Below are 16,991 nucleotides of genomic sequence, written 5' to 3' on the forward strand. Positions count from 1 at the left end.
TTAAAGTGTATTCAGTCACTGACTTACAACTGCAGCTCATACTGAGCAGTAGGAGATTTCTGCAGGGAGGAGAGACATTGAGGAGCTGACAATCAGGCTCGGTGTGCGGACAGTGTGTTAAACTTTCATAAAGGATTTTAAGAAATTCAGTATCTATGACCTAAGAAAGCCATCTAGTAAGATATGCTGTTTGCATAGTAAAATCTGGTGACCTATGCACTCTACATCGCTCACTGTGATGAGCATGCAGCTCCCATGCAGACAGGTGAGGTATTTTCTATGGACTAGCAGGGTGCAATAAAATACTAAGTAACGGCACTTGCCTCCATGAGGAGTGCCATTCTACCCCTTTTTCAGTTGTATTCCCTTTTGGACAACCAGCGGTGTGAGCGCATCAGGTGACAACTGCAGCCAATGATGTCAAGAATTTTAGGACCCGACTGTTGGCTGCATCCACCACACGACTTCCTCTGCTATTTATTAATGCTGGCAATCCAATGGTGGGGTGCGAGACAGATGCGAAAGCGGCATATTGGCGCTCTTCAGAGTACAGGGGATTTTTATTTACACCCACTGGGGCAAACAAGGTTTAGGCAAAATATAGTGAAAATCCCTTTTTAAAAGGCTAGATTTTTGGGAAGGATCATCAATATCGGACTGGTGTGGATCCACCTTCCAAAACCAGCCATATGAGCTAGTCCTGACTCTCCAACGAGAGCTGTGTGGGCTAGTCCTGACTCTCCGAGTGCTGCATGAGCTAGTCGCGCCTCTCCAACAAGTGCTGTAAGAGCTAGTCCTGACTATCCAACAAGCGCTGTATAAGCTAGTCCTGAATCTCCAACGAGTGCTGTGTGAGCTAGTTCGGACTCTCCAACGAGTGCTGTGTGAGCTAGTCGTGACTCTCCAACAAGTGCTGTATGAGCTAGTCCTGACTCTCCAACAAGTGCTGTATGAGCTAGTCCTGACTCTCCAACAAGTGCTGTATGAGCTAGTCCTGACTCTCCAACAAGTGCTGTATGAGCTAGTCCTGACTCTCCAACAAGTGCTGTATGAGCTAGTCCTGACTCTCCAACAAGTGCTGTATGAGCTAGTCCTGACTCTCCAACGAGTGCTGTGTGAGCTAGTTCGGACTCTCCAACGAGTGCTGTGTGAGCTAGTCGTGACTCTCCAACAAGTGCTGTATGAGCTAGTCCGGACTCTCCAACGAGTGCTGTGTGAGCTAGTCGTGACTCTCCAACGAGTGCTGTAAGAGCTAGTCCTGACTATCCAACAAGCGCTGTATAAGCTAGTCCTGACTCTCCAACGAGTGCTGTATGAGTTAGTCGTGACTCTCCAACGTGCGCTGTATGAGCTTGCCCCGACTCTCCGAGTGCTGTATGAGCTTTCGTGGCTCTCCAACGTGCGCTGTATGAGCTAGTCGTGATTGGACCCCCTTCATTGTTTACCCAGATTCAGCGACTAGTGCCCCCTACTTTGCCAATCCAGCCCATCAGTCCAATTCACGTCTGACACCCTGGTTGCTAGGTATACACTGTCTAACAACGAGTCTTAAGGTTGTCAGGCAGAACTTCCCTAGCAACTAGTCTGTCGTCCATTACATAGCTCAAGGCTGAGGCAGATTACATCCGGTTGCATTTAATGGGTCTCCAAAATATCTGATAATGCGATGTGTAATCTATGAACACAAAATACACACTTTACTATGAGAGACAATGCAACATGAATATTCAAGACACAAAACAGGATGCCGCCGACAAACGAGAACATGAGTATAGTCTGTACCTTAAAGAACCCCGCCTCGGGCCCACACCTGTCATACACATTCCTGGATTTACCTATGGCCATGATAATGCCTTGCATGTTTGGGGTCATCATGACCTGCCACAGAGGATTCAAGTTTTAATGATCATCATATATTAGTGAAATAGATCATAAGCGTGCAGAAATAAAACACGGATAAGCGAGTGGCCGCATGCATCTAGGGGTGACGGTTTGCTTGCAGTGCACCAGACAATGTTAATGGAGATGAATGAGAGAAGTGATTGGGTGGGCAGAAAAATCAATGGCAGTCGCAGCAGGCAGACACATGCAGTACAAGACCCTCAGAGCATTAACCAGAAAATAAACGTAGAACATGACCATCCAGGAAGGCGAGGCAGTAGTCTGACAATATGATTGTATGTAGTAAATATGGGGCAGATTTATAAAAACCGTCTAAAAAAACAAAACAAAAAAAAAAACCTGTCTGTTGCCCACGGCAACTAAGGAACAGCTATCATTTGTCATCATCAGAATAGGAAATTAAAGTTGGTTGCTATGGGCACCGAAGATCATTTCATAAATATCCCCCATTACAGTACATTTTTCCCCCAAAAGTTTTGCCATAGCAAAAACACTACAAGCGCCAAAGTGGGATACACACCCAGCTGCACAATACTAGAATATGAAGACTTAAGAATTACGAGTTAACAAAAATGTAGGTCACTATAGTTTTTGGCTATTTAATAGGGGATCCATTCGTCCGTAAAACTCTTCCCTATCGTAAACAATTAGGGAAAGGATTATATTTCTAATATACACCTCATCCTTCAAGTGTTTCCACATAAAGAGATTTGAGGTACTTAGCGGCCAAAACTGCCGATCAGGGCTCCAGAAACCGGCCGGTTTAGTGTGGTATGTTGATGATTGGATCGTTCATTCGAGAGATCTGACTGATCTGAAAATTGATCAGTCAGATTCGGGCCAATCGTAGTCTCATCTGTAGGACCTGCAAATCCTAGGCCACAGTGCAGAACGTAGACATGATATGGAAAAGAGGTTCCTCAAAAAAAGTGCAAACCCCAACAATGGAGAGAGGCTAAATGGTTTCATGACTATTTATGGGTTCAGCTAGTAAAAACAAGTTCTTACCTATCCTATGGGGTTCTGACCACTGGGACCAGCACTGATCTGCTCGACAGCTGCACTAATTCCCTACGGAGCTGTTGAGCTCTGCACTTGACTATTCCCGGCAGCCCCATAGAGAATGGACGAAGCAGCGGTCGGGAGTCCAACTCAACCAGCAGCTCCATTTTTGTAATTGGGGATAAAACATCCCCTTCTGATAATCTGTTCGGGTCCCAAAGCTCAGACCCCCCCACCAATTAGCAAATTATCACCTGCCACATGTATAGGTGATAACTTGTTTTCACCAGGCAATCACTTTAAGATTCTTCAAATTATAAGGTGTTTTTAGAGGCGGTCCAGCTCAGTCAGGTAAAATAAAGCAGATGTAATTCACCCAATGAAGGAGAACCACTCGAAAACAACATGTACTTTGAAGCTTCTTATTAAAGCTATGAAACCTTCCTATAACCAATCTATCCATCCATGTCTGGAGATTGTGCCAACTCCAAGGAACTACTTCTTTTCCATATCTTCTGTCACTATTCACTATCGCTTGCTACGAGCATCCGTAAGATAGTTGGTCCAATGAAAACTACACTTCATCTTGACTGCACGAGTGGTTGTTTTGTCAATAGCACCACCCCGCTCGGGAAGCGCCTTCTTTTTTTTGTTGCAAAAACGGTATTTCTTTTCCTAATGGTGTTGCCCTATGAAATGCCTCCTCTACTTGTGCAATGTGAAATCTTCAAAATCGACATCTAAAACCGTGTGGACGTAACTTTATATTATATCTAAACCGGCCAATAGCAGAAGCAAGAACCACAACTACCGCAAAAGTTCACAAAACTTTAGGCACAAAGGTACAAATACGACTTCAGAATGTAAAAATATAAGGGAAGTTAATGGTAAATTAAATGTAACACACGATGGATATTGTTCAATCGCAATAGATACGCCAAATTTATTCACAGGTCTTGATAAATACGGTGCCTGTTTGGGCTGTCAGTTTACCAGATAATGTGATCTAGGCCATCTAGGAGCCGGCACATTGTAGTACATTTGATAAGTTGAAGTGTGCCATGGCCGACACAAAACCACTTTTAGCATCTTTCTTGAGATAAAAAAATTGGAGTAGGGGGAATGATACAATTTCCCCCATATTATACTACCACCAAATCACCCTCTATACCAATACTGTGTGAAGCCGATAGTGGTCGGTAGGGAAGTTGTGTGCGTTCGTATTCAAGTTGCAGACGTTGGGTCTTTAACCACAAGTCGGACAATCCATGTTCACTCAAAAGTGCAATCTTGATGGCCAAAGCAGGGGCTTACACACAACCCTGTTCCATCCTTGGCCCACACATGACAGATATATATATATATATATATATATATATATATATATATATATATATATATATATATATATATATATATATATATATATATATATATATATATATATATATATATATATTTATTTTTTTTTTTACTTTATTCCCTCCCGTTCCCAGGTTTCTTACCTTCACACCAATGTCTAGCATTATTATTACATTTTCCCCAGTTCTTGAAAACACATTCCCTTCTCGTGTCTTGGGAAACCGAGCAGTGGTTGTCCACGCTGGGACTTCTCATCACTTATTTTCTAGAGATCTTTACACGCAATACCCAATGGTAATAATGGCAGGACTCGATATGCATACATAACATTGCATGGCTTCTGAAGCTCTACTATTGTGCAGCGCTGGGGTCCTGGGTTCAAATCCCACCATGGACAACATCTGCGAGGAGTTTGTATGTTCTCCCAGTGTTCCCGTAGGGTTCCTCCGGGTTCTCCGGTTTCCTCCCACACCCCAAAAACATATTGATAGGAAATCTAGTTTGTGAGCCCCAACGGGGACAGTGATGATAATGTCTGTAAAGTGCTGTGGAATTAATGGCGCTATACAAGGGAGTCTGAACCCCGGGGATCTAAGATTCATTGTGGGTTGGAAAACGGAGACACAAACTGGTTATTGCACTGGTATTCTCTTGTGTAGGGTAGGAACAATTACACCATCATTAAAAAAGGAGAATGTTAATAATCATCACCCCAAGCAGAACCCAGTGTCCCTCGTTGGCATGATGCATGCACACAAACGTATTCCTAGCACCCATATGAGCAATGCCTGATGATTAGCAAATGCTAGTGCCATATTAGTTGAGATTTGGTTGGCATGCCACAGTGGAAGAGTGAGTCAGGCAGCAAAACAAAAAGCGCCAAGGGGAGGGAAGAGATGGCACAAAGGGGCGCCCAGCAGCCAAAATAAAATAATAAATGGTACCTCATCGTCATAACCCCCCTCCTCTGACTCAATAACAAAAGTGCCTATGTGAGGGATGGCCACCTCCACAACTCGCTGGCTAGGAGCTGTCGAGACTGGGGTGTTATCAGAGGGCTGCAGAGAAAGAGATTATGGGAATACAAAGTTAGCTATGTTAACATGTTCAGCGCAAAAACCCTTCCCCATTGTACACAGATTGAGACACTCAGCTCTTATGGAAATATCACATACATAATATACAGTGCCTTTGATTGTATGTTAGGATATTACCATTAAAAAGGTTGTAGTAAATTCATTTCAGAATCAGCGCCACGCTTGACCATGGGCCGTGTTTGGTATAGCAGCTGGGTCATCATATTTCATTGAATGCAATGCCAAACACAGCCGCAGGACTGTCTAACGTCAATTGGCATCTATTATTATTCCAATTACGCCAGTAAATATGGAATTAAATAGAATTCTATAAATGAAATTAATCTGCACTTGGTCCAAAATTATTTAACTGTTTGGATCATCATCTCCTTGAGAGGTACAACCAGACTTACCCAAATTCAATATCATATTAATATCATATATGTGTGTAATGCTTTATCTTCCCAGTGAAAATGTAACATATAAATAAAATATAAGTATTCAATAAATGTGTATAAATATGTAGAAGCCAGCTGTTCTACAACACTGACCGGTCAGTATCTTCAGCTGGTTACGGAGACGCCTGATGTTCTACAACACTGACCGATCACTATCTTCAGCTGGTCAAGGAGAAACCGCCTGGTCTACAACAGTGACCGGTCAGTATCTTCAGCTGGTTACGGAGAAGCCTCCAGTTCTACAACACTGACCGATCACTATCTTCAGCTGGTCAAAGAGAAGCCTGATGTTCTACAACACTGACCGGTCAGTATCTTCAGCTGGTTACGGAGAAGCCTCCAGTTCTACAACACTGACCGGTCAGTATCTTCAGCTGGTTACGGAGAAGCCTCCAGTTCTACAACACTGACCGGTCAGTATCTTCAGCTGGTTACGGAGAAGCCTCCAGTTCTACAACACTGACCGATCACTATCTTCAGCTGGTCAAAGAGAAGCCTGATGTTCTACAACACTGAACGGTCAGTATCTTCAGCTGGTCAAGGAGAAACCGCCTGGTCTACAACAGTGACCGGTCAGTATCTTCAGCTGGTTACGGAGAAGCCTCCTGTTCTACAACACTGACCGGTCAGTATCTTCAGCTGGTTACGGAGAAGCCTCCGGTTCTACAACACTGACCGGTCAGTATCTTCAGCTGGTCAGGGAGAAGCCTCCGGTTCTACAACACTTACTGGTCAGTATCTTCAGCTGGTTACGGAGAAGCCTCCGGTTCTACAACACTGAGTGGGTCAGTACCTTCAGCTGGTCAGGGAGAGGCCTCCTGTTCTACAACACTGACCGGTCAGTATCTTCAGCTGGTCAAGGAGAAACCGCCTGGTCTACAACAGTGACCAGTCAGTATCTTCAGCTGGTTACGGAGAAGCCTCCAGTTCTACAACACTGACCGGTCAGTATCTTCAGCTGGTTACGGAGAAGCCTCCGGTTCTACAACACTGACCGGTCAGTATCTTCAGCTGGTTACGGAGAAGCTTCCGGTTCTACAACACTGACCGGTCAGTATCTTCAGCTGGTTACGGAGAAGCCTCCAGTTCTACAACACTGACCGGTCAGTATCTTCAGCTGGTTACGGAGAAGCCTCCGGTTCTACAACACTGACCGGTCAGTATCTTCAGCTGGTTACGGAGAAGCCTCCGGTTCTACAACACTGACCGGTCAGTATCTTCAGCTGGTCAGGGAGAAGCCTCCGGTTCTACAACACTTACTGGTCAGTATCTTCAGCTAGTTACGGAGAAGCCTCCGGTTCTACAACACTGAGTGGGTCAGTACCTTCAGCTGGTCAGGGAGAAGCCTCCTGTTCTACAACACTGACCGGTCAGTATCTTCAGCTGGTCAAGGAGAAACCGCCTGGTCTACAACACTGACCGGTCAGTATCTTCAGCTGGTTACGGAGAAGCCTCCAGTTCTACAACACTGACCGGTCAGTATCTTCAGCTGGTTACGGAGAAGCCTCCGGTTCTACAACACTGACTGGGTCAGTACCTTCAGCTGGTCAGAGAGATGCCTGCATATACTGAGCGCTACAGATCATGGACCACCAAGGCATTAAAAGGGAACACAGAAGTAAAAGGGAAACGATGAATGCTCCTCTAACCGTTTGCAGGACAGCCTCCGGACCTTTGTCTTCAGACTCCGTGACGGCCTGGGTGATTGCACTAGTAGTTTCTTCTTTTATCTCCGTAGTCAGCTCGGCTCTGGTGGGTTGCTCCATGTACTCAGGATCTTTCTGAGGGGCTGGGTGGGGGCACAAATGTAAATGTATGTCCTGATAATAGTCTAAGTAACTGCAATCTCCATCAATTAGTATGACGGACTCCGCACATTATGCATTACAGGGGATTCATGGATTGTAATGGGCACCATGTAAGACTTCATTAGGGGCGCTACAGAGAAACTGAACACTTGTTTCCAGGTTCCCCTGCAGATTACAGCTGAATGATGGCAAGCTTTTCACTCTGTGATGTGTTTATTGCCAGGAAACCTTTTACAGCAGATCTGTCACCAGAATTCTCCATACAAACTGCATACAATAAATAGATTTCTTAGTGTTGATTAAACTGGTGTACTTACTGTGAAAACCTACATCAGAATAGTTGCAAAATCCTAATATTAAGATGAAGAGTGAGAGCTCATCAGTCCAAATATATTTAATCTCTGCAAGACCCGTTTGACAGAGAGCTGCAGATTGTACTGAGCGGTGTGAGATCTGAGCAGCAGCAGGGAGGAAGTACACTGAGGAGCGGTCTACTTGGCTAGGTGGACAAAGAAGATTAATCCTTTCTGTCAGATTTTCACAAAAGTTCACCAGCCTCATCAGGTCTAAGATACACTCAATTTGTTTTATCGTGATTGTGGATCGAAAATCTGCTTTAAAGGGAACCTGTCACCCCCAAAATCGATGGTGAGGTAAGCTCACCGTCATCAGGGGCTTATCTACAGCATTCTGTAAAGCTGTAGATAAGCCACCGATGTTACCTGAAAGAGGAGAAAAAGAGGTTAGATTATACTCACCCAGGGGCGGTCCTGCTCTGATGGGTGTCTCAGGTCCGGAACAGCGCCTCCCATCTTCATTCCATGACGTCCTCTTCTTGTGTTCACGCCGAGGCTCCGGCGCAGGCGTACTTTGTCTGCCCTGTTGAGGGCAGAGCAAAGTACTGCAGTGCGCAGGCGCCAGAAAGGTCAGAGAGGCCCGGCGCCTTCACACTGCAGTACTTTGCTCTGCTCTCAACAGGGCAGACAAAGTACGCCTGCGCGTGAAGACCAGAAGAGGACGTCATAGAATGGCGGACCTGAGACACCCATTTGACTGGACCGTAGCGGGACCGCCCCTGGGTGAGTATTATGTAACCTATTTTTCTCCTCTTTCAGGTTACATCGGGGGCTTATCTACAGCATTCCAGAATGCTGTAGATAAGCCCCTGATGACGGTGAGCTTACCTCACCATCGATTTTGGGGGTGACAGGTTCCCTTTAACAAACTCTCCACAACAGCGCCATCATTTCTATAGTGGTCGTGGCCGGGTACTACAGATCCACCCGCTAAATCAAATAAATATAGTTTCTCAATGGGACAGTCAATTCCTACATAAGAAAATTACGTGGAAATGTACAGATATGGATAGAAGCCTTCACAACCAGATGGTTGGATAAGGAGTAAGAAAGCGGTTTACCAGGAATAAACATTGACTGCCTATTCTAGGAGGCCTCCGTTCTATAGGTGCTACCCCACTTAACCAGAATATAAAAAGTCGCAGTCTTGCGGATCGTTGTGGTTACTGTTGGTCGGATAAGCACAGATAACACATCAATAGCCAAACCAAAGGATAACCTACGGAAGACCGCTCACGCACTTGTGACACGCTTGCTCCGTCTAGTCACTTGCTGCCATGTATAGATTATACAGGTTATAGGAACATTTGTTATTACAGAATAAAGTGACAGGCACAAAAGAAAAAAAAAATAATAGCGACTGAGCTTAATATACCAGGAACTGAAGATGGAGTCGGCTTCAAAGTTTTCTGCGCAAGCAGCATCTTCTCTTGTTCAGCTTTCCGGAGCTGTTCCTTGTCCCATTCTTCAAGTTCCTTTTCAAATCTTCTGTTGTCTTCTTTGACAAATTCCTTTAAATCAGGGGGTAAGGTGTCCATCCCAGTAAGAACCTGGCCCGTCTCCTTGTCGTACTCCTCTAAAATAGCAAAAATAAAAAAAAGGGATCTTTTAAGTGCAAAACCAGAAAATGGCATCATGTCCAGACATCCTACAAGTGGCACATATCTGTGAACACGTCTCCTACAAGGAGGAGATCTTAGTATTACTGACAATAGTAGGAATAACACCGTAATCTAATGACATTGGATGAGTGGGGAAGGTGAAGGACAGGGACTAAAATTACAAGTAAATAATGTGAAGTTATCTTACTAAATTAAAATTTGTGCAACGTTCTAATACATTATTAGGTTGAAAGCTTCACCAATTTCACAATCTCTTCTGGGACTCAGTAAATGTAGATAAAAAAAAAACAACTTTTTTGGTCATTTCAAACAACCAAGAAGTGTATGTGCTTATTAGGGTTTTTTCTCAAGTTTGGAAGTTATCCCCTATCAAACTGATAAGGTTGTAACTTGCCAGTTGCAGGGGGCTCGATGACTGGAGCGATGGTCGATCATGTGCACCGTCGCTCCATTCATTCACTTGGGAGTGCCGAAGACCAACCATGGCTAGTGAAGAACGTCCAAACCTGAGATGTTCAAGATCTCGGCTTTCTACCAGTGACTGATCAAATGCGATGGCAAAGAGCAGATGCCTCAAAACCTGAGCTGAAAACAGGTTTATTAGACAGTTGCAAAACTCTTCACTACACCCTAGACTTGTCAGCAAAACTGGTATCACATTTCAATGTTCCAGAGTCCAAGACAATATTAAACGCAGATCTTGAATTGACGGGAAAACAACAAAAATACACACAAAACTCAAGATATTACAAGTGCAACACAGTAATAAAAACTAAATTGAGATTACACGGTAATAAATGGGTTACATTTACAGCCTCCCTGACATATGACATCCATGTTTGTAATATTTTGGGTGTCACCGGGTGGAGTAGATCAGGATCTGGCACATGCCTGTAAAAGGCCCCATACACCAACATTGGCTGGATCTAGTGATAACCGAAAGCTCGGCCTCAGTCTAATGTGTATGGGGGCCTTCTGACTTTCGTACGGTCGATCCCTTTGTTTTTGGCCAAGATAAGAGGCCATCAGAGGAGCTCGGCAGCGGCAATCTTGCCTTGCGCAGGCGTGTACTACGGAGGACAAAGAATGAACTGCAATCCAATATTTCGGCCAGCATGCAGCCACCTGAAAACTCCGCCCATATGACCGAAAACCGGTCCCGCCAAATTCAGGTGACAGGTTCCCTTTAATGTTCTCAAACAAGGCCTTCACAGAACCGCTGTGAGCTGTGATTATGCTGAGAATAAATGACACAAAGGTGGTCTAAATATACCAGTTATGTGACTTCTGGAGGCAATTGGTGGCTTGGGATTTTATTTCGGGGTATCAGACTACAGGGGGCTCTATACAAAGGCATGTCACCACTTTCAGATCAATATTTTTAAAATAATTCGAAAACCATGTATCATTTTTCCTTTACCCTTCACAAATACCTGATAGGATGTGTTGGTATATCACATCAAATCCCAATACAACAGACTTACGTTTCGGAGTATAATATGAAAAAAATTGGAAACGTTCACTGGGTATGAATACTTTTTCAAGGCACTGTATAGTTTGCAGCCTGAAATCTGGTGACAGCTCCGCTTTAAATCCAGCTCACTACAAAATAACATCTGAAAACTATGATGTCAAAATGTATAATCCCAGCCTAAATGAATTTCTGACAACTTTACTGGCATTTGTCCATCTCCAACACTGGCACCAGAGGTATGGCATTCTCTGTAATAAAACTTCTGTGCGGTATGTACCTCTATCAGTTTAATTCTGCCCAAAAGGAGAACATCCATCTAGTAGCATGTCGCACACAGAAAATCGCTGGAGGGTCAATTTCTATTACGCTCTTCTACATCTACACCCCGGACCAGAGGGTCTCAGCATTTGTGAAAACGTGAGAAATGCGCCATGGATTTACAATGGTCAGGGCTGAATAATAAAACTGCAGTCATGTCAAGAGGAAAATAACTGATAGATTTTCCCTGATATGGGGTGTCTCATTGCCCTACTTACAAAACATCCCTGTAACTATAAAGCATGAAAAACCTCTGACCGTGACATTATGGGAAGCCCCAACAACAAAGAGGGCATCTGAAGAAGACATGGTAAGTTTGTTTAGTTCTTTTTTTGAATAGCCTTAAAAAGGAGTTGTCGTCTTCTAGAAAACTTTATGCCATTTGCTGCGAGATATTTAAAAAATAAAAAATAAAAATCGCCCTGGATTTTCCACCACTGTCTCAGCCAGTGCTAGACCTGGCAAGGGTAACTAGTAATACCTGTTCGTTTATAGCCATCACAGAATATGGCATAAAGATGTCTACGAGTGTAAGCTCAGCCATTAAAGGAATTCTCCTGAGTCTAGGAATCTACTACATAGGAGTTTCTCTTTGGTTTACAGGATGAGTTGTCTCATGGCGACACTATTGAGTGCACAACCGCTTTACACCAGAGGACTTCTGAAGATCAACACTCCAAAGCTTCTCCACGGTCAGAAGATAACCCCTTATTCTCACAGGTGGGCCACGTGTCTACTTTCGTGGGTACTGCATACCTCCCAAGTTTTGAAGATGGGAAAGAGGGACAAAGTTTGCAAATTTTAGGCCACGCCTCTGACCACACCAATTCACTAGTCACACCCATATCCACGTCTCAACCACACCCATTTAGCACTGCTGATCAAACTGTTCATAAAGAATAATTATAAACAAAAAAATATGGCCACAGTGCTCCATACTGTATAATTGCCGCACATAATGCTCCATACTGTATAATAGCCACACATGATGCTCCATACTGTATAATGACCGCACATGATGCTCCATACTGTATAATGACCGCACTTGATGCTCAATACTGTATAATGGCCACACATGATGCTCAATTCTGTATAATGGCCACACATGATGCTCCATACTGTATAATGGCCAGACATGATGCTACATACTGTATAATGACCGCACATGATGCTCCATACTGTATAATGACCGTACATGATGCTCCATACTGTATATTGGCCGCACATGATACTTTGTACCGTATAATGGCCACACATAGCTACTCCTACACATGCGCTTCGTACACCTCATACACACACGGCTCCGCTCCATACACCTCGTACACACACGGCACTACTCCGTACACCTCGTACACACACGGCTCCGCTCTATACACATTGCACACGCTCCGTATACTTTGAGCACGCATGGCTCTGCTCTGTACACCTCATACACACGTGGCTCTGCACTGTACACCTCGTACACACGTGGCTCCGCTCCATACACCTTTCACACTCTGCTCTGATCTGCACACCTCTTACACACATGACTCCGCTCCGTACACCTTTCACACGCTGCTCCGCTCCGTACACACGCGGCTGTGCTCCGTACAGCTCGTACACACGGCTCCGTACACCTCTTACACACACACGACTCCGCTCCGTACACCTTTCACATGCTGCTCCGCTCCGTACATCTCGTACACACCCGGCTCAGCTCCGTACACCTCGTAAACACGCAGCTGTGCTCCGTACACCTCGTACACACGGCTCCGTACACTTCTTACACACGATTCCGCTCCGTACACCTTTCACATGCTGCTCCGCTCCGTACATCTCGTACACACCCGGCTCAGCTCCGTACACACCCGGCTCAGCTCCGTACACCTCGTAAACACGCAGCTGTGCTCCGTACACCTCGTACACACGGCTCCGTACACTTCTTACACACGATTCCGCTCCGTACACCTTTCACATGCTGCTCCGCTCCGTACACACGCGGCTGTGCTCCATACACCTCGTACACACGCGGCTGTGCTCCGTACACCTCGTACACACGCGGCTGCGCTCCGAACACCTCGTACACACGTGGCTGTGCTCCGTACACCTCGTACACACGTGGCTGTGCTCCGTACACCTCGTACACACGCGGCTGCGCTCCGAACACCTCGTACACACGTGGCTGTGCTCCGTACACCTCGTACACATGGCTCCGTATACCTCTTACACACGACTCCGCTCCGTACACCTTTCACATGCTGCTCCGCACACCTCGTACACACGCGGCTGTGCTCCGTACACACGGCTCCGTACACCTCGTACACACGACTCCGCTCCGTACACCTTTAACATGTTGCTCCGCTCCGTACACACGCGGCTGTGCTCTGTACACCTCGTACACATGGCTCCGTATACCTCTTACACACGTCTCCGCTCTGTACACCTTTCACATGCTGCTCCGCACACCTTGTACACACGCGGCTGTGCTCCGTACACCTCGTACATATGGCTCCGTACACCTCTTACACACGACTCCGCTCCGTACACCTTTCACAGTACGAGGTGCACCGAGCGGAGCCGCGTGTGTGTACAAGGTGCACCGAGCGGAGCCGTGTGTGTGTGTCTGTGTACGAAGTGTACTGAGCGGAGCCTCAGCCGCGTGTGTGCACCGAGCGGAGCTGCAGCTTGCAATTAGCACATGATGATACAGTGACTGACTGACATAGGAGCTTAGGCTTAGCCCTTTTATGCCTGGGGAAATAAAGCAGCCACATTGATTAGTGTCACTCTCTCCCAGGAGGCTGCAGCTCCTCCTCCACAATGCACTGGACGGAGGAGTCATCTCTGTGACATCCACTACTCACTGATCTGCATCTGTCCCATTAGCAGCCTCCAGTCCTCTCATGGCTGCTGCTTACATTGCCGCCGGCACCCAGGCTGTGTCCGGCTCTGTTATGTCCCCTCAGGTGTCCCCTCTCTCTGAACTGTGAGGCAGACTGGAAGACTCAGGAACATACCGACGGGGAAGGGGCGTGGCCTAACAAAAGGGGGCGTGTGACAGCAGCTTCTCCTGTTCTGTCTGCTGGAAGCTCTGCGTCCCGGGCAGGACAGCCGGGACAAGCATCAAATCCGGGGCAGTCCCGCACAATGAGGGACGGTTGGGAGGTATGGGTACTGTTCCCATCCTCTCGCAATGGACCTGGGGTGTTGGGAACGCCTAGTGATTAGGGGACCAGGGTATGCGTTTTCCACACTCACCCTATAGTAAAAATGTCTGACCACTTCTCCATTCACTGTTCATAGGAGTGGTGGTCAAAATTGGACATTACTGCTCCACTCACGCATCTCATCTCCAATGACACAGGGCATCTTGGGACCCAATTTTTGAGGATCAGTGGGAACGCACAGGCACGTCCACTGAGCGATCTGTAACAAATTGTTCTGTGCACGTAGGATGCCATTGTTCTCACCAACACAGATCCATTTTACAATGGATGACGAGCTGTCGAGAGTGATGAACCAAAAGATCATTTCACTGGATTAACGAGCATTTTACGAAGCGGTCGTGTTGTGCTATTTAACTGCAGATATAGGGTTAAATAGCATTTTTGCTTGGCCATCTTACTGTAATCAAGGCTACCAGGACAAAAGATTTATAGCCCCATGCTTCCAGTCAGAGGCGTGCGCGGAGAGATTACAGACATCATTCACAATACTCTGCAGCACAATTGTGCAAAGCGAGATGTCAATCACTGAGCCAGGGAGCGATGGCAGCCGCCGCTCACAGACTAGTGAGTAATGACTGTTAGCGCTCCGTGCACTCCGTCACGGGAAGCGGGCGGCCCCCCGGATACATGTTCATTTCCGCCCAGTAGCTGTTCTGGCAGTAAGTTGGCCAGGCAGTATATAAATGCTCTTTACCTTCAGACGGACCCTATATCTGCAGGTTTATAGTGTTTCTTGTAAGACAGGTTCCCTTTTAGACACAGATCCGCATCTAGTGGTGTTCATCCATTATGCTCACCTTGTATCAGATGCTGCTCCCCATCATTGATGTACATCAGACAATAGGCACTGGCATTCCTGTAACCGCCAAACGAATCGCGCTCCAGCTCCTCCCACGAGGATTTCGTCACAGAGATGTCGTTATATTTCATCCACCGCTTTTCATTGTGATCAAATATATACGCCCAATAATGACCGGCGTTCGCTTGTCCTTCATGAACCAACACCGCGTGTAACCGGTACGGGACCTACGGAGGGGAGAGAAAAATAACACGAGTTTACAGATCATTTTGGCTTAAAAAAAATAAATAGAGCACAAATATACAACTGGCAAGATATGGCTGCCATCACACTGATCATGGAGAATTCAATCATTGATTATGTTACTCTTATAGGGGAACGGGCCTTTATGGAATATCTCAAAGAGTCACATGGGGCCTACGTCTCTGGTCTAAGCCACTGGGATTTGTGTAGGATGTTAATCTCTGAAGATACAAACACGCATAAATATATGTATATATTTTTTGGCAACTTTTACATTTAAAAAATGAAACAGGAAAATGGTCCGATGCAAAAGTTTGGGCACCCTTGGAGATTGGTGTGGTCAGATAACTTTGACCAAGGTTTCTGGCCTTAATTAGCCTCTTAGGGTTACAGCTTGTCCACCATCATCATTAGGAAAAGACAGACAGGTGATGCAAATTTCCCAGCTTTATAAAACTCAGCTTCTTCTAACCTTGTGCCCCACACAACAAAATCCATGGGTTCTTTCAATTTTCATTTCACCTTCAACTTGCTTAGGCAACTTTCACACTAGCGTCGGTACCGGGCCGACGCAATCTGCGAAAATAATGAACGGGGGCAGCGGATGCAGTTTTACAACGCATTCGCTGCCCCATTGTAATGTCCGGGGAGGAGGGGACGGAGTATGCAATCTGTGCCCTAGATTGGCTTTTTCCATGTAACTCCAAGTCCAGTTTACACACGGCCTCTGTCCCTGTTGCCATTGCGGTCTCATGTTCCCCAAAAACCAATGGTTACCTTTCTGTTTAGCCACTTTAGTCACTCCATCTTTCCGAGAGCTCTGTCCTGGCCCCATGTTCTGCCAGCTGGACTCCAGATTCTCAGACACATATCAAAACCGGTTACCGGTTATTGTCCTTCATGTCACCCACCCCCTTTTGTGTGGCCTTGTGCCTTGCCTCACCATATCTCACTAGTCATAACTCTGAATTTCCAACTGAACTCTAACAGCACCCAGGAGTCTACCTGATCTCTGGGCATACTTAAAGGAGTTCCCATGAACAAAGTACATTTTAATCAATAGATCTTGGAATAATAATAAGATCCACAATTTGGTATGCAAAAATGTTCCTGTGCAGACAATCTTACACCATGTTCCAAATTATTATGCAAATTACATTTTTCTCTGATTTTCCTAAATGGTCGGTGCAAATGACAGTCAGTCTAATAAAAGTCATCACCCGTTAGATTATACATCGAATTGTATTGAAGAAACCTCCCAATGATAACAGTATAATCTCCAAAATAAATACTCAAAATGCACTGTTCCAAATTATTAGGCACAGTAGAATTTCTAAACATTTGATCTGTTTTAAAGAACTGAAA

At 45.5% G+C, this 16,991-nt stretch overlaps 1 protein-coding gene across 6 annotated transcripts in view; it reads right to left on the reverse strand.

The window, feature by feature from the left end:
* Positions 1-16,991, reverse strand: part of USP25 (ubiquitin specific peptidase 25) — a 115,278-nt gene that overhangs the window by 15,050 nt on the left and 83,237 nt on the right. For 3 of the 6 annotated variants that reach the window (XM_069760893.1, XM_069760895.1, XM_069760894.1), the window contains 5 exons: positions 15,382-15,610; positions 9,340-9,540; positions 7,450-7,589; positions 5,211-5,324; positions 1,783-1,878 (listed from right to left, as the gene is read on the reverse strand). In XM_069760893.1, the coding sequence (XP_069616994.1) occupies positions 1,783-1,878; positions 5,211-5,324; positions 7,450-7,589; positions 9,340-9,540; positions 15,382-15,610 (780 nt within the window). The remainder of the gene's footprint in view (positions 1-1,782; positions 1,879-5,210; positions 5,325-7,449; positions 7,590-9,339; positions 9,541-15,381; positions 15,611-16,991) is intronic. The other 3 variants (XM_069760897.1, XM_069760898.1, XM_069760896.1) reach the window with 2 other exon arrangements.

The sequence above is a fragment of the Ranitomeya imitator genome, chromosome 3, assembly GCF_032444005.1.
Source record: "Ranitomeya imitator isolate aRanImi1 chromosome 3, aRanImi1.pri, whole genome shotgun sequence".
In the NCBI taxonomy this organism is placed as follows: domain Eukaryota; kingdom Metazoa; phylum Chordata; class Amphibia; order Anura; family Dendrobatidae; genus Ranitomeya; species Ranitomeya imitator.